This window comes from Egretta garzetta, unplaced genomic scaffold (assembly GCF_000687185.1).
Source record: "Egretta garzetta isolate BGI_Z169 unplaced genomic scaffold, ASM68718v1 scaffold77, whole genome shotgun sequence".
NCBI classification, from domain to species: domain Eukaryota; kingdom Metazoa; phylum Chordata; class Aves; order Pelecaniformes; family Ardeidae; genus Egretta; species Egretta garzetta.
The window spans coordinates 1-27,013 of NW_009260130.1; the positions used below are offsets into that span (position 1 = coordinate 1).

The following is a 27,013-nucleotide window of genomic DNA, read 5'->3' on the forward strand; positions in this document are numbered from 1 at the left end:
TCTAGGCTATCTACTTCATTTATATTTAGTCTTTTACTTATCATTGGGGCGGGGAAAAGTGCTGTGGGAACCATTACAGTATCTTCCTGAATCTGCAGAGAGCATTATATGTTATTTCTTAGTGCTGGGAACATGCTAATGAGCTTAGCTCTGAAATCTGATGGTAGTAAGTCAAAATGAACTATTTACTTTGCTGACCATAACCTGCTGAAGTCCTCGCTTCCTCCTTTCAAACCGCCGCCCTTCCAACAACCACCCTGCATATTTTACAGCAAAGCTCTGTTGAGGATGATTTTTTCAGTGTCTGTGTAAAACAGGACAATAATGTCCTGTTCCTTGAGTTGGGCTCTGAGACATAACAGCAATAAAACCCCCAAATTTTGTGCAACACTGAGAATGTAGATGCAAGCTTAGAAAAACCAGTGGGACGCAGGAGACAGTTCTTTAGTACACAACTTGCTTTCGCATGTCATTAAATATAAGATTTCAGTTAGCCATGGCAACCAATGTCTACCTGGCTCTACCAGAGTTTCGTGGAAACTAGTGTTGCTGCCAGCGCTGCGTGACACACAGCACACGGAAACTTGTCCCTGCAGCCTTTTCTCCACTTCAAGTTCTGTAGCAGTGTCGAACTAGGAGCTACCCTCTGCTGCTGCCATTGCTCATGAGCTTTAGCCTAACCAAACAGCTTTTCTTTGGCAAATTACTAGAGCGGTGTATTGAGCCAACTTAACTTTTTCTTGTCTCTTTCTCTTTTAAAAAATCCACTCAAACCCACCAATCTGCCACCCAGGGGATTTTATCAGTCGCATGTTCATAAGTGGGGAAAGCTTCAAAGAGGCAGAGCTGGAAAAATACTGTGACTATGAATCCATGGAGGTGCCAGACTCCTACACTGGACCCCGTCTCTCTTTCCCACTCCTTCCTGACCATGCGACTGCCTTGCTGGAAGCTTTCAAACAGAAACAAGTAAGGATCCCAAAAGGAACCACGCTTTCTCCTTCTCTGTGCAGGGGTGTAGGATAGATAATTTGGTTTTAGCTTTCCTAACAAGCTAAGCTGATTGGAGTATAACAAGCTGGCAGGCTGTTAAGCAAAGGGGCATGGAAATGATACGTTCCTGACAGAGGAACTTTCTTCCTTTCTGAAAATGCAGTTCTGGCAAAACTCAAAGCCTTTCGCAGGTGTGTACCAGTATTAACCTGAATTTCATTTTAAAAGGGAAAAACCCCACAACAGTCCATGTTGAAACATTGTGTCATTTCTTTGTTGCAATTCCTCAATTTGTAAAAAAGTATAGGATGGCCCAGATGGAAACAGCTGATTAAAATTCTGTTTCGTGCCATGCAACTCTGACTTATATTTAAAAAATGAATTTTTTTGATGAGGAAGTCCAACACCAATTTAGCAGCACTAACAAGGCAAGTCCTTACACAGTTGCAGTGTTCTGCTGCCATCCCTCAGTCAACGTGCTGAACTGCAAAATAGGCCAAAGCATCCCTTCTCCAAACCAAAACTAGTTCTAAAACTAAGGTCTCTAGGAGGTGGTGTCGCCTAGTGGATATAGCCTTGATGCAGGGTGCTAGGGCTTTTGAGTTCTCTTGCCAGTCCTGCCAGTGCCAAGGCTGGGCTGATTTGGGCGAGTCTCTTCCGTCCTGCTGTTGTCCAGTGTTTGTGTCATCTTGTTTGTAAGCCCGTAGGTCAGCACTGAGCGTCCCATTGAGAATCCCTGCCGTCCAGGCGATCGTGGTGGGTCCTTGGGGCCTTTGCAGACAGAGCTCAGAGGTCACTGATTTCCTGCTTTAATCCCTTCGCTTTCTCCTAGTAGCAGCTCCACGCTCGCTATGTCTTAAACCTTCTGCATGAGACCAGGAAGCACCTCAAGCAGTTGCCAAACATCAGCCATGTCTCCACCTGCTATAGCGAAGAGGTCACCGTTTGTGGTACGTCTGGGTGGGAGGGCACTGCACAGTCCCTGGGGCAGAACGCTCACGTGGAAGGGGTGGGAAAGATATAAAATGGTAGCATGAGCGTGATGACCTCCTCTGTACCGAGTGTGGAACACAAATGCAGTCCATAAGCAAAATGCTTGTTGCACTGAAAGGCAACTGGGGCTGTCTAAAATATCTGGGTTTACTTTACGATGTTGTTTTTGAGCTTCTGCAAAGACTAGCCTGAAGACTGGAGGGAGCAAGTCTGCATCATGGCCCTATTTCTGCTTGATCTGGAATGGGATGAGGGTGTTGAGGAAAGGTGGCTTATCTATTTGTAGTCTTTGTTTGGCTTCCATGAGAGATTTTGGGATACATCATTAACAAACCCTGCCCCTAGATGGTAGCGTTCAGCTTGCATAGCCTACTGTCGTAGTGGTGCTGTCACTGGGGTTATAAAAATGCAAGGGGAGAAGGAGGTATGAACAGAAAATATAAGGATGTATGTTTGTCAAAGGGAAGATGAAGGGTGATGCTAATAATAGCCTGTGGCTGTGTTATAATTGTATAACAAATTTTTTGTTGTACGTTACAGCGAAGACTTAAAGAATTTTTCAACTGGATTCAAAATTGTATTTGTTCTGTCAGCCGAAACTTGGAGCCCTTTTACTAAACCACAGAAACTGCACCCAGTCGAGGACTGGCCTCAAAACTCAGTCACGTTCTGTCCTGTTCTGTGGCCTGGAATTAGTTAAACAACCGAGTCCTGGAGCTGTTTTGCCCGAGTCTTCGTTAGCAGCAGTGTGTGCATTCAGATCCACAATACTAACACGTCTTTGAGTCCTATTGAGTAAATTTGAAAGAGACAAAGCTTTTCAGCATTATTTTCCTACTCTAGAACTAATGTTTAAACTTTGAGATATTCCTGAAAAATATGTACTTAGTGCAGATTTTCGTGCAGTCAGCCTCTGGAAAACAAACTCTCTCTCCCGTACCGTGTTACATGAGAATTTAGTCTGGTTATTGTTTTGTATGCAAAGCTTTCTCCCATGTAATGATCAAAGTCAAACAGTTTCTCTTGCCACATTGTGTCATCGTAAGAGATAAATGAACAAAACTTCCGAATCAGAGCCTTCAGGAGCTGGTGTAGGTTTTTTGCTGTCCTTCTCAGGCTTCAGCTCAAGCCTTTACATGATGTCCTTTTCCTTCGGGCACATTGCCTCAGTGTAAGAAAACTTGTAACTTGAACTTCCCAAAATATTTCAATGGTCATTAATTTATAGAGGAGATACTTCATAGGAAGTTATTTATTGGTGTCTTTTTAAGTTGAAGGTAAACATGCTATGACGTGTCTTTTTGTGCCCGTTAGGAGACTTGCACGGCCAGCTGGACGACTTGTTCCTCATATTTTATAAGGTAGGCACCGTATTTGGAGAGGGAGGCTGGCCAGGCACTGTGAGAGCTATCGCAGGGGTAATGCTGAGAAGCGTTTGCAAAATCGGGCCCTTCGAGTGCGATTCTCTACGTCAATGTCATGCTTTTAAAATGGCTTCAGCAGCTTATTCCCTCGCTGACCTTGCAATCGGCTATACGTGTACATTTGGGAAGTGCCAGCAGACATTTTTATAAGTGCTGATAGGGATGGCAACCCTTCCTGACTGCCAGCTTTCACTTTTCAGTGCATTTACCACTGGGAGCCTATAGGATAAAAATCAGAGTCAGGGTCTCGTGTATAAGGTAACCTGGGGCAGGAGTGAGAGAATGTGCAGCTGGGAGGGGAGGCATATGGAGATCACAGGGAGGCCTCTCTTGTAACATCTGCCTGTTCCTTGCTTTTACAGAATGGCCTTCCTTCCCCTTCCAAGTCCTACGTGTTCAATGGGGACTTCGTAGACAGAGGCAAACAGTCCCTTGAGATCCTCATCATCCTCTTTACCTTCCTCTTGATCTATCCAAAGGAGGTTCATCTCAACCGCGGGAACCACGAGGACCACATGGTCAATTTACGGTACGGGTTCTGTGCGGGGCTGATGGCGATGTGAAGGGCGTCGCTGCGAAATCCCACTGAACTTCCTTTCTCTTGTTCCTTTAGCTACGGTTTCACCAAGGAAGTAATGCAGAAATATAAGGTAGGCATACGTTTGTGTTTCATTTACCATGTTAGATGTGGACTTGGAAGGCTCGATGCTTCATCTTTCCTTTCTGACCTGTCCTCCTAGGTGCATGGGAAGAAAATCTTGAAGATGATTCAGAATGTCTTCTGCTGGCTGCCCCTGGCCACCCTGATTGATCAGAAAGTCCTCATTATACACGGGGGCATCTCTGACACCACTGACCTGGACATGCTTGAGAAAATTCAAAGGAACAAAGTAGGTTTTATTTCACAGATACCGCAAGAGAAAAGTGTTGATGATTTGTGGTGAGGAGATTATTTCTACGTGTCAACTTGGCTGTTGATGAGACAAATCTAAAGGATGGTCTTCCTAGACAAACTGTGTTTAGGTACAGGCTTGGAGCACATCGCTTTGGTTTAAGAGCGTGTGTGCAGGAAGTATGAAGGGAAGAAGCATTCTTGGCTTCCGGAAGATGTAAGGACCGTAGCCAGGGAAGGGGGGTGGGTAATGGCATGAGTAGATAGGTGTGCTGATGCTGACTGTAAAAACATAGTGATAATGAGACTTTTCCACAGTTTCTTAGCCTGCTTTTCCCCCCTAGATTTCCAGAAGGGTTTTGATAAGTCGTTTAACTTGTCTCTGCCTCGCTTTCTAGTTGAGAAATACCACCTCCCTTCTCCAAATGCGATGACAAACGCTTGCATCAGTCATTACTCCTTCCCTCATTCTGCTGCCTAGTTCCTATTGCAGATTAAATCCATGTTTTTGTGTAATGTCTGAGCAGTATAAAGTCAAGGAAGAAGAGATAGACGTCTAGTCAGGATGGATGCAGGGCCCCAGCTGTACACCAGGAATGGCACATCTGAGAGGACGGCACTAGTAATCTCCCACAATTAACCAGCGTTTGATGGCAGCCAGGGGAATTGAGGCTCAGAGGTTTGGGTCACTTGACAGTCTGCCAATGGAAGGTGTTAGAGCTGGAAATGTAGGTTTTCAAGCAGTGTGACCATCTCTCTTCTCTCTCTTACCTCTTTCAGTTTATTTCTGTATTAAGAGGGAAGAAAAGAAAGGAGTCAAATAGAAATGTGGAAATACAGGAAATAAATGGGGAGACCAAAGTAGAGGCCGACCCAGCAGGGAACGAGGCAGCCCCCAGTTTATCTCCGCAGCCCCGGCCGGCCCAGGCTCCCAGCATGGCCAACAGGCTGGAGTTCTCCAAGTGGGTCCGGCAGACGGTGCAGGAACAAATCGAGTGGTGCCGCCGGCTGGTGGACATCAGCGAGTCAGAGGAGGAGGAGCTCACCTATTCCAGTGTGGTCTCCTTGACGGATTTGGATGGGCCATGCTGGACTCGCCAGGAGGAGTGGAAGCAGGTGAGTAGTCTGAGCGGGGCCCTGAGCTCGGTGGGTGCCTCCTGCAGGTTTGCTCTCTGTTACGAGGAATCTCAGTACAAAATATACGGGCCAGTGCACAGACCTCTCTGCCGAGAGATGTTTGCCGCTTCATACAGTGGACTTAAGGAGCAACTCAGTGTTGAAGTGCCAGCGGCCAGGCTAATGGGGTTTGTGCTATTCTGTACCTACTGCTCTGTGCCCCGAGGCAGCCTGGTGTGGATCATTCAGCGGTAAGTGGCCAGGAAGGGCTGTACTGTGAGCACGTGATCTCTGCTGCTTGGGGATGTTTCGTTAGATACCTGCGCTACATCCAGCCCATCCTGTGGCACGGTTCCCTAGCAATTGAAGAGCTGTGAATGAGAGTCACGTAGGAGAACATAGGCTATGTGCTAGCTGCCGTTCTGCTGGTGCCTTTCTCCCACCCTTGCGAGTCAGCCTCTTCATCGGGCTTTCGGCTTTCTGTGCTCAAGGCTCTGTCCCAGCGTTTGCCCCTAGCACAGCACTCGTCTGTTGTTGTATAAATAAAACTGCTGCTGAGGGATAGAGTGGGGCAACAGGTTTTCTTGATTCACTGCAGGGGAGAGAAATCATAGACAAGGCCTGATTGTAGAGCCCAGTGGTTACATCGCTTACTGTGTACGGGGGGTATCTGAAGTCAGCTCTGTAGGTAATGAACGAGCACATCATTTGCTGATGAGTGAGTTGTGATCTTCGCAGACCGAATCTGTGGTATTAGCCAGGCTGCACTGCGAGTAGATTGCTAGGCAGATCAGAGCCTGGAAACTTGGTTTCCTGTTTGTGTTAGACCAGTCTGTCTGTAAGCCCCTTCTGTGCACTCTGAAAGAATAGTTACTTCACATTACATACAACATCCTGGCATTGCACACCTTATCAGCATAAAGCTGTATATTGAGGTCAGGGTTAAAGAGATTAAACTTTAATCCAAATAGTGGTTACTGAGTCAGCACTTACATTTCTGGAGGCTGCAGAATGTCCTGGCTAGAAAGCAAAGGAGTTTAACGCTAAGCCTGCTCATGGCCTCAGGATCTGCTGGGTGTTCTTGCCCTGGGGCCTGTGTTTTGGGATGGAGGAGGACAGGCAAGGCATGAAACCTTAGAGGCCGCAAAGGGAAAGCTTGTATCAGGCCTGATTTATGGACACCCCTCTTCCCCCAGGCACTTTGGGTGTGCCTGCAGCTCCAGGCCAACAATATTGTCACCTCTGTGGTGGACCAGGTCTGTGATGGTCCTGCGGAGCAGTATGGTGGTTCACAGCTGGGATGCACATCTGTCCCTGCACTATGGTAATAGCAGCAATCCAAGGAGGGATTCAGAGATAGAGCTGTTTCGCTTAGTAAACTTTGATGGGTACTATCTGCTGGGTAAACCTTATTCAGTGCACTTTTCCAATCCTTTCAGATTTTAGACATTCTCTGGAGTGACCCCATGCCTCAGGAGGGCTGCAGAGTAAATACGGTGCGAGGCGGTGGCTGCTACTTTGGACCTGATGTGACAGGGAAGATCCTTGAGAAGCACAACTTGCAGTTCCTCATCCGCTCCCATGAGTGCAAGCAAGAGGGCTACGAGTTCTGTCACAACCGGAAGGTCTGTGAGGGGGGGTCGGCATACTTGGGTTTCCACCCTGCCAGGGTGGGGGTTCTGTCATGGCTTGTCTTAGCTCTGTATTTCTTCCAATGGGGCTTTGTTAAGTGCATACAAAATCATTGAACAGCCTTCCTGGGAGTTACTGACGTGTGTTCCCAGCTGAGGTCTTAGGTCAGGACCGTCTGGAGCCACCTACTCTCCTGGGAGCATCTGTTGTGCAAGCAAAGCACGTCCTTGTGTGTGGTAGCTCAGAAAAGATCTGAACCCGTTTGTGCCGTTGGCCCCACTTAACACAGCTGTTTCTGGCTATGACGTACACAAGGGTGTTACTAAGCTGCTGCAGCAATATTTTGCCTTCAGAAAAATCAGGGTCACTTCAGTGACTTCAGCAGGGGCACTTGACTCCGCTCACTGCAGTGGAGAGTGGAATTTTGTCAGGAGAGTACAGTGAAAGCGCAGAAGCCCAGCATGTGGCCAGATCCACGTGAGACCAGTGTCACCCTCGAGGAGCTCACACCTGTAAGGCTTCCAGGCCAGCCGCCACCTCGTTCTTCCTTTTCCACATAAAACGTGGTGCTTTCACAGTCTGATACCTCCAGATGGGATCGGTTGTGTTGTTTTCACTGATACACGTATATACGATAGCAGATGTATGTACTGACTGTAAATGCCTCTCTTTTTTGGGGGTTAGGTGCTGACCATATTTTCAGCCTCAAACTACTACGAGATTGGCAGCAACAGGGGAGCCTATGTGAAGTTGGGACCGGACCTCGTCCCCCATTTTGTTCAGTACCAAGCAAACAAGACGGCCCACACTCTCACTATGACTCAAAGGCAAGACTTTCTGGTTGCTCTGTATTCGCCATGTTGAAATTCCAAAAGGGAAAACTCTCAAAGCTTTGGGTGGGAGCTTTGAGAAAGTTTGACTCCAGAGCTCAACTTTTACAGCTTGATTTACTAAATAATAGTGCTAGAGGAGAATTCAAGCTTTGTGCAGAAATTACTGGGGGAGGCTCAAGGGTTGAGAAGGGAGCGTCACAAGATCAGAAGGGGACCTTTTTTTTTTTTTTTTTTTTAATGCAGGACCAGCTTAAATGCATGCTGGCTTCATATTAAGGCTCGTTGAAATCATGCAAGAAGGTATGTGTGAGCTCTAGTACTTTGTTAAAGGGGGCACTAACTGTGGTTAAATACCTACAGGGAGTAGATCTACTGAGTAAGAACACACACCTTTATATAATGACTTGCAGATTTTCCAGCTTCTCTTTTCAATGTCAAGTTTTAACTTTTGACCCTTGCTGAGGTTCCCTTCTGCTTTGTTACTTCACAAATTGATGCAGGGATTCACCGCATCAGCTGCAGGGAAGTGTGCTCCAGGCATGCAGTGCCTTGTCACAAGCACTGAGATGCAGCTGTAGCTGTGCCGAGGAGTTGTGTCGGGGTCTGGGCAATCCACGGGCAGGCCAGAGGACTGGGAAGGTGCAGCTTCTCTTGCGCTTCGTGGCAAGTCCTTAATGTGCTTCTCTCTTTTCTGCATCCTCCAGAATCAGCAGAGTAGAGGAGTCAGCCTTCCGAGCCTTGCGGGAAAAGCTCTTTGCTCACACCTCAGGCCTCATCAGTGCGTTCAAGGCGTACGATAAGGACAATACGGGTAAATCTGAGCCACAGGACACTCAGGTTAATTCCCTGGCGGGACAGGGTTGAAGCAGCTAAGCATGTGGCTGGTTGGGAGGCTCCGCACTGATAGTTGTCAGCGACTGTCACAGGGGGACGCTGTGTCAGACCTTGCCACAGCGTTGGTCTCATTTGCTGTTATTCAGTGTCTCTGCTGGGAACCTGTTAATGTCTCGGAGTGGCATTATAACAATGGGGTGTCGGAGAAGCAAGTTCTGATTAGCCGGATACGTAGCGATTTAGGCTTAGTTCGAGGAGAACTCTTTGGAGCAGGAGCATTGATGAAGCATTGGAAAAGATGACCTGGAACATGTCCGTCATGTGTCACTTGGGAAGGGCTGGATGGTCTCTAGAGCCCCTTCATCCCTGGAGTCTAAAATCACTGGGAAGAGGAAAGCGAGGGATGTTCCGTGGCAGCTGCCTCTGTCAGAGCCTTAAGGAAGGAGCTGAGAGTTAATAATTCTCCGGCTGCCAGGAGTGTTCTGCTGGTGCAGCGCCTGAGACGTGTTGCTGAGGTCTGTCCATTTGTGGGCTGGTTGGCAGAACTGCTTTCCTGCCTACTTCCCTGGCAGAAAAATTGCTTACAAAAGTCCAGTTCAGCTGTTAGAGCAGCTGCGAAAGTAGGGGCTTTTCCATGTTCCTGGGTTACTGAGGCAGTAGTAGTGCAGTTGTGTAGGCCATGATCTGCAGGGTCAGCCTGGCTGTAGGCCACAAATTTATAGCGCAATATCCAAAGTTAGCGTCTTCGCGTTGTTCAGATGTTTACAGCCTTGATTTCTTGCAATGATCAAAAGCTCGCTGGGGCTGGGAGGGAGCAGTGATTGCACTTGAGCCTGCAGTGGCTGACGCCTGTACAGCCACGTAGGATTTTTTCCTGGACTAAAGCGCTCAAGTGTGCCATGAAGAAATGCCACTGTTGCCGTCAGCAGCATGGTAGACCGGGTATGCGTACTACTCCAGGCTTTTTTAGCCTTCGTGTGCTTTCAGCTCTCTGTCTCTGAGGTCTCCATGGCTCTCCCTTTTCCTTACAGGCCGGATCACGCTGAGCAACTGGGCAATGGCAGTGGAGTCAGTCTTGCACCTGGGATTGCCCTGGCGAATGCTGAGACCGCAGTTGGTGCGCAGCACGACGGACGGCATGCTGGAGTACAAGTCCTGGCTCGACGACTTGGCCGTGGAGCAGCGGAGCCAAGAGGTAAGGACTTGCCCCCTTCTGTCAAAGCATGATGCAAAGCAGCTCAAAATATCCCCAGCACGTGGAAGCAAGTATGGTATGAGAGGAGAGTGGACGGTTCAGATTCCTCTATAATCCAAAATCACACTGAAGTCGATGGAAAAGCTTGCATGAATTCAAGTAGTCCAGAGGCGTTCAGTCCATTGTAGAAATAGATGATGTATGTGAAATCAAAACCTGGAGGCAGTTTTTGGTGCGGGCTTTTAAGTAGGAAAACTATATTCCGTTCTCTGAGTCGCAGTTTCTTAATTACACCCAGCAAAACCAACTCTGCAGTGGTTAAAAAACGTAGCCCAAGTCACTGTCTTAGCTGTTAGCCCAGAAAAGCTCTGTTTGGAAGCGACAGGTTGCTGATGTGCTACAATGCAGAGCTGCACGGGGGGTCCGGTCAGCCTAAACCTGTTTCAAAAGTCACACGCGATGCAAAGTGCATTGCCGGCAAACTCTTGAGAGCAGTAAACATTTTTATTTACGGGAACACCTGCAGTAACCATTGAGAGAAAGCAGAGAGCTGTGGGAAAGGGAAGGAGGAGTGTGACCATGTTGTCTTTCAGCATATCCAGTCGAGCTTGCTGGAAGTCATTTACCGAAACAGATCCAACTTGGAGACCATATTCAGGATCATAGACAGAGATCATTCAGGTAAGCAGGTGTGCAGGGGTGTTGGTCACTGTGTTGTATTCCATTCTACTCCCGGGCTCCTTTTAGTATATACAACGACATTTTTATATAATGGTTCGAGGCTTGGGCCTTTTTCTCCCCTCAATTTGGGTTATTGTCTCAAGAGCTTCTGAAATGTCACTGCACACTTCCACAAACGTGGCACATTGATCACATACAGTCCAGGTAAAGAATTACTCGTTATTTGTTCTGAAGCAGTTTAGCAGAAGAAAAATTCTGATGAGAGCAATGACAGTAATGTAGCGTACTCGGGATCTTGAGAGTTACCTGCTTTCAGGCAGTTATCTCTACCAAATTACTTCAGGAAAGAGAAAATACAACAGGTTTTGCCTTCTTTTGTTCTCCCAAATCGCGTTGTGTCTTTTTCCTGCTTTAAGTTGTATTTTAGCCAGAGTTCTTCACACCAAGAAATGTAGTTGCAGCACAGGAAATGTAGATGATGAGTGATTTCTTTGCTTCCTTCAGGGTATGCAGGCAGCAGGGGTGGGATGAGATAGAGAGCCTGAGCAGGGGTCCCTCCTTGCATTGCTGAGCGGGGACTGACTGGCAGCACTGCCCGTGGTGACCTTGCGCTGAGGGGGCTGTGCCTTTCCTTCTCCACAGGTCTCATCTCATTTGAGGAATTCCACCAAACCTGGAAGCTGTTCAGCTCCCACATGAACATTGAACTCACGGATGACAGCATCAATGACTTAGTGCGCAGCATTGATTTTAATAAGGATGGAAACATCGACTTCAACGAGTTCCTAGAAGCCTTCCGCCTTGTCAAGCAGTCACAGTAGTGAGAACCTGGTGGGGGTTGACACGTCCAATGCCTTGACTGTCTGTGAAGCCAGGGGGACCGCTTCCTATGTAATGGCAGAGCGTGCCTGCAGATGCGAAGCAGGGAAAGGGAAGGCAGGTACTTGTAGCACCTCTGGGTTGAAAACAGTGACCTCCGTAGCCAACAGCTGTGATCCACTTGGGGAAGGTAACGGGTAAAATAGATAAGCTGGACTTCAGTTCTGACCATTTTTGAAAAGGAGCTGTGTTTTAAGTAGAAATTTCTGCTCAAAAGGAAGATGCAACTTAGTTTCTCTAGCCAGTGCATGGGCTGTTCAAGTGTAGTAAAATGGAAGTCAAGCTATTTCTTGTAGGCAGTGTTCTAACGATGTAGCAACTGATAGAGCACAGCTTTCCTTTTAATAAACATTTTTTTTCTACATTGCTGCTTCTCAACTGTTCATGCCTGCCCTTGTTCTTCAACCCCATTCGCAGCAGTGCTGTTTCAGTGATATTACCTACTTCCCCTCTGTTGTTCCTTTGCTGTGATAAGTTTGTTCTGTAAGTTCTAAACACATGCAGTGGAGCAACACTTGGAAAAAACTACCTCAAACACGTGAAACTGTCTCTAGGAGGGAGCTTTTTTTAATAAATCTATTTGAGACCAGTTCTTTTCCAAAGGCCAGGGTAGTAGACTGAGTAGCCCCCTGCTAGAGTGCCTATGCTGCATGTTCAAGAGATTTTTTCAAAACGTGGTACAATTGCAATTTAGAAAGGGGTGAGGGGGTTTACCTATTTATCTTGAACATGCAGTTCTACACATGCTTTTTTCAACTGTAATGGAACCACGCTTCCACAAATAAACTCTCTCAAAAGCACAATACAGGCTCCGGCATGCTGAGGCTGTATTTCTATTTTTCTGTCTTTCAAATGTTATGAATGTGGTGGTGTGGTGTTTTCTTTTGTGTGGCTAATGAACCAAAGGGATTCTGTCTCTACTGTGATTGAGTTGTTTCTCCCATTGCAGAAAATAATGCAGTTTTGTTTCAGTTATGTTCAGTGACTTCTGCAATAAGGGAAAAAAAGCAACTTTTTAGGGGACAAAAAAAAAAAAGCTGTCTCTCCAATGCATGCAGTAGCCACCTGCTCTGCAGTACTTGGTCCCAGGTAGGATCTAAGGGACATGACCTTGTTTATTAGTTTGGGGACTGCGGCTGCCAAGCAGCTCTGTGGCATCGGGTTTGACAGCCGGTTACCTGCAGGAGAGTGAAGTGCATTAACCTGAGGTTGTTAGCAGTTTCACTGCTTTGCTGATGTAGCTGGGAAAGAGCCAACACCATGCACAAGTTATTACAAAGTCAGACTGAATTTATTACTCTCCAGCAATTAAAAAAAGGCAGAAGACAATGTCTAGACATTCTGTTGTTATTTGAGGGGCAGCAAAGCTTTGTATAATTCACATACGTAAAGTGATAAAAACATAACCTTCAGATCCTTGCAGTCCAAAGGAAGGACAGAAACTGGAAACATTGACTTCCTGCAGCTTGCCCCAGTAATCTACTGGTATTGCAGAGACTGACAGAGTTACAGCAACATCCATATCTGTAATGATTTAAATTAGCTGTTTACATAAAGTTGTTACTTGATTGTTTTGACAAAAACATGGAAGCAGGCTAAGCTTTCCACAAACCAAGTCACAAGTGGAACAATTCCCTCTGCACTGCATTTCTAGGACCAATGCTGTTGTAAAAAAAGAAAAAAAAAAAAAGAAAAATGTACAATAGTACATATAGTTTTATAGTAAACCAGTATCTGAACAGATTCGGTTTTCCTTCTTTTATTAAAGCATATACAGCTTTATAAAATATAAACCTTCCAAAGGTCAAGTTCAAAAGCTTAGAAGAGGCTTTGCTAATTCTAAAGATAATAGCCAAAATACCATTGCTCCTAGAAGATACGTGTTTTATTTTACCTCAACAGTTTTAGCCTTGGAAGGTGAACCATGAACTCGAGTAACATGTTCTGTGTAAGCCCAGCAGCATCCACCATGTCAACTGAAGACTCCTCCTCTGATGGGAATGGTCTCGTTCAGCCCATGTTCTATAAGTTTGATGTCCTCCAAGTCATCCTTTATAATGCTGATTAGGTGACTCAGGCCTTCCTGCTGCTGCTTCAGATGCTGCAGATAGATAGTTTAAAAAACCAGCATGAGCATAGTTCCACTTAACAGATTTTAAGTAATATTTCTCAAAGGTGCCACGTCTGGTGGCCTGGGCACATTTTCTTTTGGAAGAAGGAAAACCAGCATTTTCTTCACTAATAGCCTAACTGCAGAGAGTGGCTTTGTGCACCACCTTGATGCACTGTCACTGAGAACAATAAAAAGGACTTCATCATCAAACAATTACAAAAACATGACATTCTAGATCTATCTCCCAAGTTAGTGCATAGCTGGCTTAAATTATGAAGTTCAAACACTATCCCAGGATTCTACCCAGTAATACTTACTTGTTTGATTTCTCTTAAGAGGTCTGCATCTATGTAATAGCGCTCTTCAGCCCTCACTGCTCCAAAGTGGTTTTGCATCCTGATTTGGGACATGAGCTCATTCAGTCTGCCCTGGGAAGAGAAACAGGCTTAAATCAAAACACAACTCATTTACATCTGTCAGAGCTCCAGCATGTACCTCAAGTCACCAGGGCAGGAAGTGTTGCCACCAATTCCATTTTTAGGTTTGTTTTTTTTTTGGAAGACATGCAAAGGGCAAGCAACTCCAATACTTTTAAGAATACAAAAATACTGTGTATCAGTCATGAAGCGAAGAGCTTCATTCTGCAATCTAGTAACACAGCTGGACTTCCCTTCTGAAAGCTTTCCACAGCGAATATATATGCACGGTTTGGAAAACTTACATTCTTTTGTGAGGAAAAACAAGAGTTGTTGGCAAAGATCTATTAACTACCCACCTTGAACTGCGTAGGTGCATTAAGTTCACACTGAATTGTATCTAACTGTACACGAAGCTGCTCTTCGTCTGCTTGAATGGCATAACCGCTTTTCCTTTGGATCTCCTGCTTTATTAACACCTACAAAAGAAACCTTTGAGGTTCATTAGAGAAAACTTTGCCCACCTCTTCCCCCACTAGCCCATCCACATGTCTTTTAGCCCTTCCTCCAGCTTTCTCTCAGATTTGTTCTGTTGTTTAGTCTGCTGCTCCGAGACCTCCGGGAAGTCCCGTGGCTTCTGAGTAAGAGAGAGAGAAGGTTCCCACAGCACTAAGACATGCTGCACCCCTAGTTACTTAAAGCAATATCATTTAGATGAAATCAGAATTTCATTTTCAACACTGGCCATGCACAAGACTGCACAGGTCATCCTGCCCCCTCTCAGTGTGCCTTGTGGCACTAGACTGTGTGTCAGAACGAGTTATTTAGACCGTCCGTGTTACCTGTAACGTTCTATGAGAAAGCGCCATCAGTTTCCTTTTGTACTGTGCAATTTTTGCCATAGTAGTTGTTTGGTTTTTCTGCAGTTCACTGATATCTTCTGATATTATCTGCAGAGGAGATGGAGTCAGTTGGAAGTCATAAGAGTTTCTGATAGCAGAACACATTAGTCCCGATTTGAAACCGGGAGTTTCAAAACACTCCTCAGTCCAGCAACTTAGCGTCCTCGCCAAAGACGCTTTCAGAAAGCTTTTCGCTAGACCTCTCCTGTTCTGGTTTCTATTTATTTTCATATCCAACCAGGATTTTCATACGGCATCAGAAAAGTGGGTGCCCAGTCTGTGCCAGTGCAACTTAATTCAGCTGGTTTGAATTAGCCTATAACAACACAGCAGGCTCGAACCTGATAAAAACTAAAGCCAAAACATACTGGCTCGGTTTTTGGTCAAAATATATAATTAAGGAATGTACTAAGAAATAGTGATAGAGAGCCGCAGCCCCACGTACATAGCTCCAGTTTCAGTTTTCAACACACAGGAGGCACAGGGGGAGGCTCATTTACTAGGAAATCCTTTGCAAACAGCAAGCAGTCACGGTAAAGATGAGAAACCTTACATCTAATCGAGTTTGATGCTGTTTGGTCATCTGATCTTGGACCTTCAATCTTCTCAGCAGTTCCTTGAAACCCACCATTGGCACAGGAATAAGCCTACAAGAATACAAATACTTCTTGCAACACATTTTTATATTGGAAATGTGGTATGGATTAATAATTATTAATATAATCTAAAGTAACAGATGATCTTGGTCTATTATAAACTAAGATAATACATAAACACATCTTGTTTTGCTAAGTTCTACAGCTCTCACTATTCCTAACAACCTGTTCCTTTTTCATAAAGAAATCAGCCTAAGTTATCTGTAGCCACTGGAGGGTACAAGGGTACATCACTTTAAAGCTGCAGGAATAAAGAGAAAAAAACCTCACGGTTGCTAGAAAACGGTCACAATAGCTAGCCCATATAATGGAGGACACCACAACTTACAAGTAATCCAAGTAAAGCTCTTTATCCTGACAACCCTTAAGTGCCTAAATGGGTAAAGGGATTAGACAGGCATTTCTAGTAATCCTCACTGCTTCAAATGAGATCAGCACTCGACAAAGTTATTCTCTAGTAAGTTTCTTACAAGTTACCTGAAGGGTACTACACAGTATTAGATATTTCTCCCCTTTCCAAGTCTTTTTGTAATACTCAGACTATTAGACTTACTTGTCAGGATCAGGATTATCAACTTTGGCTTGTTCCCATATAATAGGATCAACACCTTAAAAAAAAAACCAAACAAACAAGTTTTTACTGTAGATAGATCTGAATAGATATCACATCTGACAGCTGTTAAGCAGGAAAAAGACTAGGAAATATACAAACCCTAGGACTACGCTAACCTGAATGACTGCTATACAAATTAAGGTTAAGTAAACAAGGGTAGTTCTTAAAAAGTCTTGGTCCTGGACTGCGGCAGTAAGTTCAGTCCAAAAGGCTGTCAAGCACTTCTACTGCTTTGAAAGGAACAACCCACAGGTGATCAAATTGGACAGTCCATATTTCGAGGGGAGAAATTCCTATTGTTTCCACTGTATGCTACACTTGGGTCATCTTTCCTCTTCAAGTTGCTTATCGTATTAATAAAAAAAAAAGAAAAAAAATTAAAAATTAAAAAAGTGATCAAAGTACCAAACCAGTTGGCAAAATAATCCCAGTAGGGATTATCATGGCTCCTGACAGGATTTGTCTAAGGACTTGATCTGTTGACAGAACAGTTGCTTGTTTTGCATGAACTGCTTCATCGGGTAAATACGTAAACGAAAAGCAGCCTAATTGTACATGTACATGAACATCACGATGTCTGTTACTGTATTCTCCAAACCTCACCGCAAGTCAGATCAGTGTATAAAATGCACATACCTAGGCATGCTAGGAAAAAAAACAAGACAACACTGATACGGAAGCAACTGACTTTCTGACCAGAGAGAGACATGCAAAAAAGGAAAAAAAAAAAAAAGTACTGGTAATTTAACAATTTCAGGCCAGCCTAAAGAGGAGACCAGAACACCCAGCTACCATAACATTCTTCACTGCACAACGTTCCAGGTCATTCCTCATTAAACATATTATCTTTATACCAAAACTCATCTCTCGAGGTGCGACTGCTTCTCTAGAGCTCAGCACTAACACCTCTTCTTGCACAACTTACTGCCTGATTAGCCAGCCTACAAACTCTGCTTCCTTCTCAGTCACGGACTAACAAGCTGCCTTACGATACACCTCCAATATTAAAGAAAGCCAACTTGCTTCTGCAGAGCAACTACTTCTCCCCAATGCTGCAGCAGTTTGAAAACACTGCTGCTTGCCTCTGATTTTTCTGCAAGAGTAGGCCAAGTTCTTTTTGCAATCCAGACATCATAAGCTTTGCTGTGGTTTTGAACACTACGGTCTTATTGAACATGCTACATACTGTCTGCTGGAAACCACAGGCTGCTCTCCTTGACCCACTGCAGCTTCTGGACTGCAGGTGCTACATGGGATACTGTATAGACAGAGAGAATAAGCTACAATTATCCTATGAAATGGCATGAACAACACTTCTCTAAAATAAAGCTGTAGATGTACTTTCTGTGGCCACATATACAGGCAAAGTAACCCCCCTGAAAAGTAGGAAGTGAATATAGGATATGATTATTCTGATATTTAACTTTTTTTTTTTTTTAAATTGGACAAGTCGAAGTGATTTATGATGGCTAAATCATATAGTATGGTGTTGCCTGGCACATTACTGATGAGTCGTAGCTGTCTTGCTGGACTACATTACACTTCAGTGGGAAAACTGGCTGTAATTAAAACGACTACATCAGTATGTCGGAGTGCTTTGGAAACTCTTGTACTTATAAAAGGTGTTTCCGGTGGGCCGACACCTGCATTTTTCCTAGAGACCCAAAAAAGCCACAGCAGAGGCCCAACTGTGCCCCCGTGCAGCCCCAGACCACGTACCGGCAGGAGGGTTCTGCAGGAGCTGTTTGACTTGTGCTGGGGAAAGCTCTGTTCTGGTCATGGAGAGGCTGACCCCCAGCTGCTGCAGGGACGATTTGATGTTGGCTTGTTCAAAGTGGGCTGAGAGGGTTGTTGCGGGAACTCTCCTCGAAGTGCCGTTGGGTGAGCGCTCAACAACGTAAATGATCACTTCTGTCCTGAGCAAGACAAAATGTGTACTGTCAGAAAAAGGTCAGCACCGTATAGAAACTAACACAATAAAGAACCGCCCTAAATCAAAGTTACCACTTCTCCCAGCTGACTGTTAACTTCCTTTAGCTAACTGAGATATCAAGTACCAGTAAATGCAGGGTTTGACACAGCAAGGCCGAAAGAGAGAAGCTATAAATACCCTACAAAATAACATTTCCCCCGCCCAGTTTTAACAACCATATTATATGGTGATACTAGTACCACATTAAGAACAACTTAAAACCTTCGGTCTTCAAAACAGAAAAAAACAACTGTGGGACAGTAAGAAGCAGAAATGTCAGTGTGCGGAACACTTCAGGCAGACAAGCCTGAGGCCCCCAAACAAGTCAAAGCAGACAGCGCTCTGACACGAAACACGCAGAACAAGCCAGCTCAACTAGCCTTGGAACAGCTTTCCCACTGAAACAAACCTTTGCAATATGAAACGCTGCAGGGACCCTATTACTATACACCCCGATGCCCTTGCACCTTACGCATGAGCAAGTGAAGAACGCCTCGTAGCTGTTAAAATACTAAGTATTTATCCCACCCTCATGGTTAGCATCCTCGTCTCCAACTTTTGTTGCTGAGCAGGGTCTGGAGAAGCCTATTTCCTGACGTGAGCTGAGGTGCTCAGCTGCACACTCCAGCAACAGCAAGTAACGTACACAGGAAAGATACCGGACTTAACGCCTTAAGAAAAAGCAACACAAGGGAATGAGACACGAAATCGTACTCAGGACGAGCAGGTCTAAAATCAAGAAGAAAGGGAGACAGAGCAGACTAAGTGCCAACCCTTTATAACATGCAATACAGGATAAAAACGCAAAACTGGGTAAAGTTCACATACTGGTCATCTGGCATCGTTTTAACACCTTCTACGTTGACGGTGAGGGTCTGGTTTCCTCCCAGAATCTTGTGCAGTGATTCTACAAGCTGCTGCTGCTGGCTTCGAATATCTACTTCTTTTCTGTTGAAGACCAAGACCACGAGGCCATCTTCATCTTTGTTGTTGGGCATTAAACTGTAACCCACAGCCTGCAAATGCACAAATAGAAACTGGGGATAAATTACTTAGCAAAAGCATATCTATGTAGCATGAAGGGGAGGGGCTAAACCCCTCAATTTTTAGAGCAAGTGGTCCAAAATGTAAGTTACAACATATTCAGAGATGCAGAAACATAAAATCAATCTCCCTTTAAAATGTTCTCTCACATGGCCACCAGCAGAGTAGCTTTTGAAACAGTTCAGATATTTACAAAAAGTTTGTAAGTATCCATTCCCCATCTTAAAAAAAAAAAAACAAACCAAAATAAAAAAAAAACCACCCCAAACCCTATGGACTGGGAGATGCCAAGTCAGCAGGGTATTTATGCTACTTTGGAGCTGATATCAGTCAGGAACATGTTACAAATTTACACTTTTTCTAAGTTGCAGAAAGAACCAGAGTACCAGACTTCAACACAGAAAAGTTGACTAGAGTTGCAGAAGCGTCTTACAACAATACATTTCCAGATATCTGAATGAAAAACAGTAACTGACATAACCTAACTGAAAGATAAGGGAATCACAAATCTTTATGGATTTCTCCGCATTTTCCTACTGTAGATCCGAGCAGTATACAAGTCAAAACATGGACATGGAATATCTCTACTAGCCAAGATGTGCATCAAGTAAAGTTCTCACAGAAGAATTTGGGACAGCCAATTTTCCTTTTAGTAGCAGGTGCCATGAGTTTTTCGTACAACTGCTTATGAAGTTTAGTGTTATCTTTATCCTTGCTGTGATAAAGCTGTAGTAAGGCTAGATGTTTACATCATAATCTACTCCAGGAACACTTGTTGCCGTCTGTGTTAAGCTTTCCCTGTTTCAAAAAACCCCGTCGGCTCCAGTGTAAACTCCACATGACTTGTAAGACCGACCTAAACTGTTAACTCACGATAAGCAAAAGCAGAGTGGCAGTTCTCATCTCATCTTGCCTAAGAACTGTCACACCAACGTATCACTGGTGACATGTGGGACAGCGGGTGCTATTCAGGACCCTGCCACTGCACGTGGGTGGATGACTTGTGCCTTTCCCCGTGCGCAAGTTCAGCTGAAGAGAGAAATGAGTTGGGGATGTGCCCAAGAGCCTGGGCTTTGTCAGCAGAGGAATTCCCTGAGATGATGAGCCTCGTGGAATCAGCCTTCTTTGGTTGGGCCGTCCTGTCATGGAGCACAACAGTGACAGCTAAGGAAGAACTGCGTTTTAAGCACATCCCTTTCACTTGCACAGTTGTTAAAGAGGCCCACACTGTGGGGCAAGACTTGCCAGTACACGGAAGACTAACTCATTATGTGCCAAGCAGTACTAAGACCACACATACATGACTCGTCTGGTATTCCCGTTTAAAACAAATAAATAAATCTTTCACAATTTCTTTATGCAGTTAGGTATTTTCAAACCGTAATGGATTTTTTACTTTGCTGTAGTCCTTCAAATGACAGCCTGTATCACATACCTTAGAAGCGCACTTTTCTTGGTTAAGAGCTGCATGCTTCTCATTTGTTCTAAAGCTGGAATGTGTACAAGTGGATTCCTTGAACACCCGTGAAACCCTTTGGGTAACGTTTCACTCTTACCAAATGTCTGATGCTTACAGAGGCAATAAACCAAACTCGCCTGTGATGCTTTGCTCTGATACCTGGGCTAGCAACTTCTCAACTATTTTTCTTACGCTTCTGCCATTGCTAGCACATATCAACCGTTTCAGTATTTCACTTAAGGTACCTGAATTCATACTGGCATTAATAATACTCCAGTCATAGGGACAAAAGTAAACCTAGTACGTGGCATTGTCTAACTTGAAAGGAAAACTCCTTTTGGTAAATGAAACTCTAAAACAACCGATTTTGCATCGCACAACTTATACTTTGCGTTTTTTCGAAGCCCAGAAAACTCTAAAGCCATTTCAGGTAACAACTTACAAGAAAGTAAGCTTTCAGATGTGTTATCGACAAAATATTCAAGGTAACACCTGAAAAGGTAATGCGACAGAAGCTAAATATTTGTTATGTGGGCACTCAGTTGCTGCAAAGACTTTATAAAAAGTGTTACGATGTGCATAATCAAAACTAGTCTTAATTAGGTATTAACCTTCATTCAGGTTAGAAAGTTTGCACTTCAAAGAATCAGCTCAGGAAAGGAGGGTATCACCATGCCTGACCCAAATCCACTTTCAAGTCTGAAGCTTAGCAAGAAAAGTCAGCAGGTGCGAGATTTGCAGAGGATGAAGAGCTATGTATTCTTTATTGACATGAGAAGCGATCTGGAACTGCTGGAGATATCATACGTAAGGAATGGAGTCAGCTTTAGCGCTGGCAAGGATGAAGGCAAAAGAAAGCTGAAGGCTGGTGTTAAAATGGTACGCACGGGCCAGGTTCACAGAGGGTTTTTCTAATGTAGGCAAAGCAATAAAGAAAGATCCTGAAGTTCTTATTCCAGACAGTAACAGTTTCTTTCAGCTGTGAAGGTTATTTTAAATAGTTTCTCTAATATCGTAACCTAACCAAATACACATTAGAATTCATTTCCAGAGATCTGCTCCAATCACACACTAACCTAAATGCTATCATAGAAAAGGGTTAGTTTCATGATCCACATATGCACGCATTATCTAGTACCTCAGCAACACCCAGACTTCCAGCATCGATACATCTTCAAACCTTCTAATAAGCCTTGCATCAGAATTGTGCACGTTACCTGGAAAAATACTGTTCCTGGAAAAATACTGTTAACAGTAACAATATCTGGTTTAACACTCAAGAGACACTCACTCAGCAAGCGCAATAACTGCTTCAGAACTGATTGTGGGCAGGTGAACATTTCCATACCTTAAACCTGCAGAAGGGGTTTTCTTGGGTGAACTCCACTGGAGCGATGTTATTGTTGAAGTACCCTTTGCCTGTTCCCCAGAAGGCCTGAAGCTGGTTCCATTTTGCCAAAATGGCATCTCTCTCATCTCCTAAGAGTGTCGGAGCTGAGAGGGCACTGGCTGTATTGATGAGCTGGTTTGACTGGGCAGGTGTCTGAGCAGGCTGGCTGAACAAGCCGCTTCCTAATGCTGTGTGGGATGAAGAAAAACAAATTAACTCCTTTACCAACCAAGACAGACTCGCTTGTTAACACGCATCATCACGTCTTTTCACATTTTGAGAGGCAAAATAAATACACAGAATAAATAAATCACTATCAGATAGTGGTTTTTTAAAAGGGTCCTTTTACACCCAATCTTCACCAGCAACAGAAGTTCTTGAATGCTGAGACAGAAGAAAAGATTTATTCTTTTTTTCTTTAAATGAGACTTCTATATTCACCCATGACATCATCTGGCACCTTCGATATCTAAATCCAAAGAGCAGATTTGTTATTATAAATACAGTGGACTCAGATCCTGCAGCTTGTCATTATCCACCTCACATTTAAACTAAACCCAATGCTGTTTTTCTCCCCTTTCTAGTAATGCCACAACTGCCAACATCAATTCTGTAACTACTCTTTCTACCACTGCCAAACCAAAGGGGTGAATATTGTTATCAGAAACTCATGGGTGAAGCTCAGAAACTTGCTTGAGCTCTAGTTTCAGAAAAAGTAAGGGCTGCAAATGCAGGCATTTCAGAAGCCAAGTTTCTGAGGAGTCTCCATCAATCAAGAGGTAAGCGTAACAGCCTCTTTTCACAATAGAGTTCTGTCCCACTACTTGTGCGCCAGTTGCAGTCTTATGTTTTCGTTGTTAAGGAAAGAGTACATCAAGAGAAGGCCATACTTACTGGTCTGCTGCTGCTGGGTACCGAAGCCTCCAAAGCCCAGCCCAGTTCCCAACCCACTACCCAAACCAGTTCCAGCTCCTGTGCCGAAGCTAGTACCAAATCCAAAGCCTTTGTTCTGGGTAGCACCAAAGAGTCCTGGGGAAATAAGCAAAGAATTACTGAGAAAAAGAGAAGAATAGTACCTGTGGAACGCAAAACATTATTGTGAAGGGCCGATGCCCTACTGTTCACTCTAAAGCAAATACATTCAGACTTGTGCTCTCTTACCGCTGGTGCCTGTATTGGTGGGAGCAGAAAAACTAAATGCTGGTCCTGCAGTGGTGGTAGTTGTCCCAAATCCTCCAAACGCTCCTAACAAACAAAGTTTGCAAGTAAGGCAGACGGCACACTGTGAGCGGCAGCTGCGCGTAACATGACAACAAACCGCACGCTTGAGGGGCGTTATGAGAAGAGATGTTGACAGATGGATGTATTATGTTACAAGCATGTAGTTCACATTGATCATGGGTATCGAGTTCATCGTCCGAGGAAACAGGGGAGAACATGAACCAGAAAGCCAATACATCTATGGTGTGTCAAGAAAGCAAATAAAGCAGCAGTTGACTAATGTCCTGTTCCTTTACCAGCAGGATGTGCTTTCCTTAGTGACAGACACAACTAATAATAGTATTTCTTTGATTCATTCTGAGGAATACTTCTAGTCAATGTTGTTGCTAAGTGTTTAATAAACAATCTGATGTTGTGTGAGCTTTTTAAACATTCCTAACCTCATCAGAGCAGAACTAGAAACAAAGTAAAGCCTGAGGATAGCATGCACGCAATTGCTGCGCTTACATGAGAATGCTGTCGCAGCAACGATTTCTTTCTACACGTAGGTAAAGTTCTACAAGGTGGGTTGTTTTTAAGCCTAGTTTCCCAATCATCATCCCCATTGAATCTAATTTTGAGGTTCAACCACTATCAGAGGAAGATGGATGCAAAAGCAATCAGCCTTCCACAGATTTTCAGGACTACCAGTGACTGGCTAGCTGGGGACCTAAGCGAGGGCCTGAGCTCCACCGTGCCAGGTAAAGCTCCAAGAAACCCATCTTCCCATTTGCCCCCTTGGAAGAGGTGCCCTGGTACAGGGCAGCTGTGCCGAGACAGATGCCACAGGCTCGGGCAGCCTCCCAGGGCATGAGGCTGCACAGGCACCGGGTGCCACCATGCCATCTCTTTGCTACAGTGGTGCAAATGCACCGTCGGCCCAAGGGGCAGCCTCTGGACATCTGACTAGCCCTGGAGAACCCAGTCTCTCCATTTCAAGCTGTTTTTACATGAATTCAAATGAAGAAAGACAGTCTGCTACAAAGAATTTGTCAAAGAGATGCTGCCACTGCTAAGGAACTCACGCGTCAATAGCAAAAACAAACAAACAAGTTCTCTTTAGACTACACTTAGGGTCCTCTTGTATACACACAAAATAAAAAGCTTAAACCAAAGCTGGCATGCAATAGCATTTTATTTTCATTCAGCAAACATCTTCATGCGGGTGGATATAAGAAGGTGTTCCCTGTTCAAGTTTCAGTCCTACCAGCGAATGAGAAAGCCTAGCGGGAGTACCACCACATGATGCAATTTTTAGGTAGTTTTGTACTCACAACAAATCAGCAAATTTAGTCATCTTTTCTTGAAAAAGGATCTAAGAGTGCAAATTGCCAAACAAAATTAAGTCTCCAAGTTCTCTTCTCGAGTAGTTCAAACTCAGCTAAAGAAACAGTGCTGATATCAAATAAAAACAAAATCAGAACCCTCGAGTGCACAAAACAGGTAAGATTACGCTAACACAGGGAGCAATGACACTGTGGAATGAATATAATTCCTATACGAGCAGCGGCAACGAGACCCCACAGGCTAATTCTACACGAGTAAAAGCATTATAAATCCATACTGTTAAGCATTTTTGTACGAAATGGAAAAGATTTAACTTTCAATTATATCAGCTGATCGTTCAGAACTGATGGCTCTGCACGGGGCCATGAACGGTTTTCTTAATCAGTACCCAGCGCACACACCACGCACCAGACCCTCCCAGGAGCGCCGGCAATCTCTTAACGAGAGCCTGGGATGCGTGCTATTTCAGGGTGCGGGAAGGTGTTTAGGAAACAGAGAGCACAGCCAGGGCTGTTCAGTTTGTGCTGATCGTATAAAATTTGTTTCTCCACAGAAACTATTGAGGTGTAGTGCATTCATGACAGCCAACGGAAGGCCAATGAGGAGACACAGGGGAAGATGAAAAACATGACTGCAGTAGTCCAAGAATCTCACGTCAGGAAACGTGGCGTTAGGGACCATGTTCTGTGATTGTCTGTGACTGCCCGGATCCGAAGGGAGAATTGACGTTGCCGTTTTGCTCGGTAATCGAGGCTCAATTTCAGACTGGGTCAGACTGGCAGGTTACCACAACTCATTTCCATTTCAGAGACTGAGTATTTGGTACATAGTTATTTTTCCTCAACAGCTATTCCTTAAGAATTTAACAGGCAAAAACCCCTACAAGCCTATGGCTCTCAAACCCATTCCGCTTTCAGAGCTTTTAACTCCAGTCTTCACTGGATATGACGATTAGTACTAAATACAGATTCTCAGTTAGGAACGTAATTCTTGGACCCCTGCTATTAACATTTATTACAGAACAAGTATTTATGCATTATCTACCTGCACTTGCCAGACTGTTACCAAAATTGAATGGTGGAGTTGAGGTAGTGGAAACACCGAAATTCCCAATATTAAAATTCACTGCAGGATTAGCAGTTAATCCGAAACCCCCAAAATTAAACCCACTGGCAGTGGAGTTTGTAGTTTCAAGCCCACCAAATCCTGACAAGCGGGAAGCAGAAAAAGAGCAAGGTAACATTAGTTCTAAGTAAAAGGTAGGTTCAGGAAAGAAAAGCTACAATATTTTTCCATCACCATGGATAAGACAGGCACAGTTAAAAATGAGAGTAAGACATTAAACATTATTTATCAAACACAAGGAGGACAGTTAAAAGCTTTCTGTTTAACCCACTCTCCCGACATCACTGCTGTAAGCATGTTATTTTTCGACTATAGTGCATATAAAGCAGCTAACGTCGTTCCCATCTTATTTCAAAACTAAACATGAAAACATCCATGTGATCCAACATTCCCGTTAAGAGTGATTTTTAACCACCTAAGATTGCTCAGTACAGCTGCATCTGTACTAGCGTAACTGACGGTAGCATAATTATTTCATAAGCTATCAGGAAGGCAAGAACAAACCATCCTCATGCTAATATCATACCCCCATATGAGCAGCGATAGCAGAATAACCACAAAATACAACTCCAGCAGCTGAAGCACCACGCGTGCCTCAAATAATCCGGGGTGGTTTATTCAAGTTACAGTGGCACAATCTGTCCACTCCAGCGCCTGCCGGTGACTTACCTGACGCATCCAAGTTTTTCAGCGCTAAGAAAAAGGGGCTAATACTGCAACTCCCCAATTCCCTCCCCAGGGGTAGTCGAGAACAGGTTCATGCTAGACAGACAGACAGACAAGGGGAAGTCCAGGGGTGTGATCCAAGAATTCCCTCTAATATTGGTCTGCGAGCACAATAAACCTTGAAACAGTACACAAGCCGTTATCTTTTATTTTAAGATGGGGCTGGAAAGCCTGTGTCTAAAGCAGGCAGTGAAAGCCTGCAGAGTACAGCTCAGGCTCACTGCAGTGAAGGTGAGCCCTGCCCAAAGGGCTTATTCAGAGCGTCTATGCAAGGGCCAACAAAGAATTATTTTACTAAGCAAGAGTAAGGAAGGCTCTGGCTTAGATTTCACCAAGAGTGACAATCAATTGACAACAACAAAAATAAGTAAGAGGGGAAAAAGTCCTTCTTGCTCTACAAGTTAAACATTGTCTTTTCCATCGCCCCAAAATTAACTTCCAAGAGCATCTCATCCAAACAGGCACACCGCTGCAATCAAAAGCGATGATCCGAGTGACCCGGCAGCATTAACCGGGCACCACCGTGCATCACCACATCACAAGCGCCCTAAGAGCAACCGACTCTTTCTTTCATCACC

General features: G+C 44.4%; 2 protein-coding genes and 1 long non-coding RNA gene across 3 annotated transcripts; 1 reads left to right on the forward strand and 2 right to left on the reverse strand.

Annotated features, from left to right (window-relative positions):
* Nucleotides 1-701: 701 nt before the first annotated feature.
* PPEF2 (protein phosphatase with EF-hand domain 2) lies at nucleotides 702-13,131 on the forward strand. Its single transcript, XM_035896956.1, has 13 exons — nucleotides 702-969; nucleotides 1,829-1,943; nucleotides 3,301-3,347; nucleotides 3,773-3,939; nucleotides 4,024-4,060; nucleotides 4,151-4,300; nucleotides 5,083-5,418; nucleotides 6,858-7,043; nucleotides 7,735-7,877; nucleotides 8,588-8,694; nucleotides 9,749-9,912; nucleotides 10,506-10,593; nucleotides 11,236-13,131. Exons 1-13 carry the CDS (start codon nucleotides 811-813, stop codon nucleotides 11,412-11,414), a joined length of 1,878 nt encoding a protein of 625 aa, XP_035752849.1. The 5' UTR covers nucleotides 702-810; the 3' UTR covers nucleotides 11,415-13,131.
* LOC118452550 lies at nucleotides 4,618-5,437 on the reverse strand. Its single transcript, XR_004842364.1, has 2 exons — nucleotides 5,349-5,437; nucleotides 4,618-5,089 (listed from the first exon to the last, which is right to left on the reverse strand). It is a non-coding gene; the product is annotated as an uncharacterized LOC118452550 (long non-coding RNA).
* A 14-nt stretch (nucleotides 13,132-13,145) lies between the features above and the next one.
* NUP54 (nucleoporin 54) lies at nucleotides 13,146-27,007 on the reverse strand. The gene is made up of 12 exons (XM_009641520.2): nucleotides 25,629-27,007; nucleotides 23,199-23,282; nucleotides 22,932-23,066; nucleotides 21,996-22,225; nucleotides 18,973-19,160; nucleotides 17,892-18,088; nucleotides 16,113-16,167; nucleotides 15,457-15,550; nucleotides 14,844-14,951; nucleotides 14,361-14,480; nucleotides 13,903-14,013; nucleotides 13,146-13,573 (listed from the first exon to the last, which is right to left on the reverse strand). The coding sequence occupies exons 1-12, from the start codon at nucleotides 25,825-25,827 to the stop codon at nucleotides 13,445-13,447; spliced, it is 1,650 nt and encodes a 549-aa protein (XP_009639815.2). The 5' UTR covers nucleotides 25,828-27,007; the 3' UTR covers nucleotides 13,146-13,444.
* Nucleotides 27,008-27,013: the final 6 nt, after the last annotated feature.

Coding starts and splice junctions, on each gene's coding strand:
- NUP54 (XM_009641520.2), bottom strand. CDS start 25,827: ATGTTACCTTGCTCTTTTTCTGCTTCCCGCTTGTCAGGATTTGGTGGG. Junction 18,089..18,972: donor AAAACGATGCCAGATGACCA/GTATGTGAACTT, acceptor TGTCTTGCTCAG/GACAGAAGTGATCATTTACG. Junction 14,014..14,360: donor ATGCACCTACGCAGTTCAAG/GTGGGTAGTTAA, acceptor TTCTCTTCCCAG/GGCAGACTGAATGAGCTCAT.
- PPEF2 (XM_035896956.1), top strand. CDS start 811: ATGTTCATAAGTGGGGAAAGCTTCAAAGAGGCAGAGCTGGAAAAATAC. Junction 3,940..4,023: donor GACCACATGGTCAATTTACG/GTACGGGTTCTG, acceptor TTGTTCCTTTAG/CTACGGTTTCACCAAGGAAG. Junction 7,878..8,587: donor ACTCTCACTATGACTCAAAG/GCAAGACTTTCT, acceptor TGCATCCTCCAG/AATCAGCAGAGTAGAGGAGT.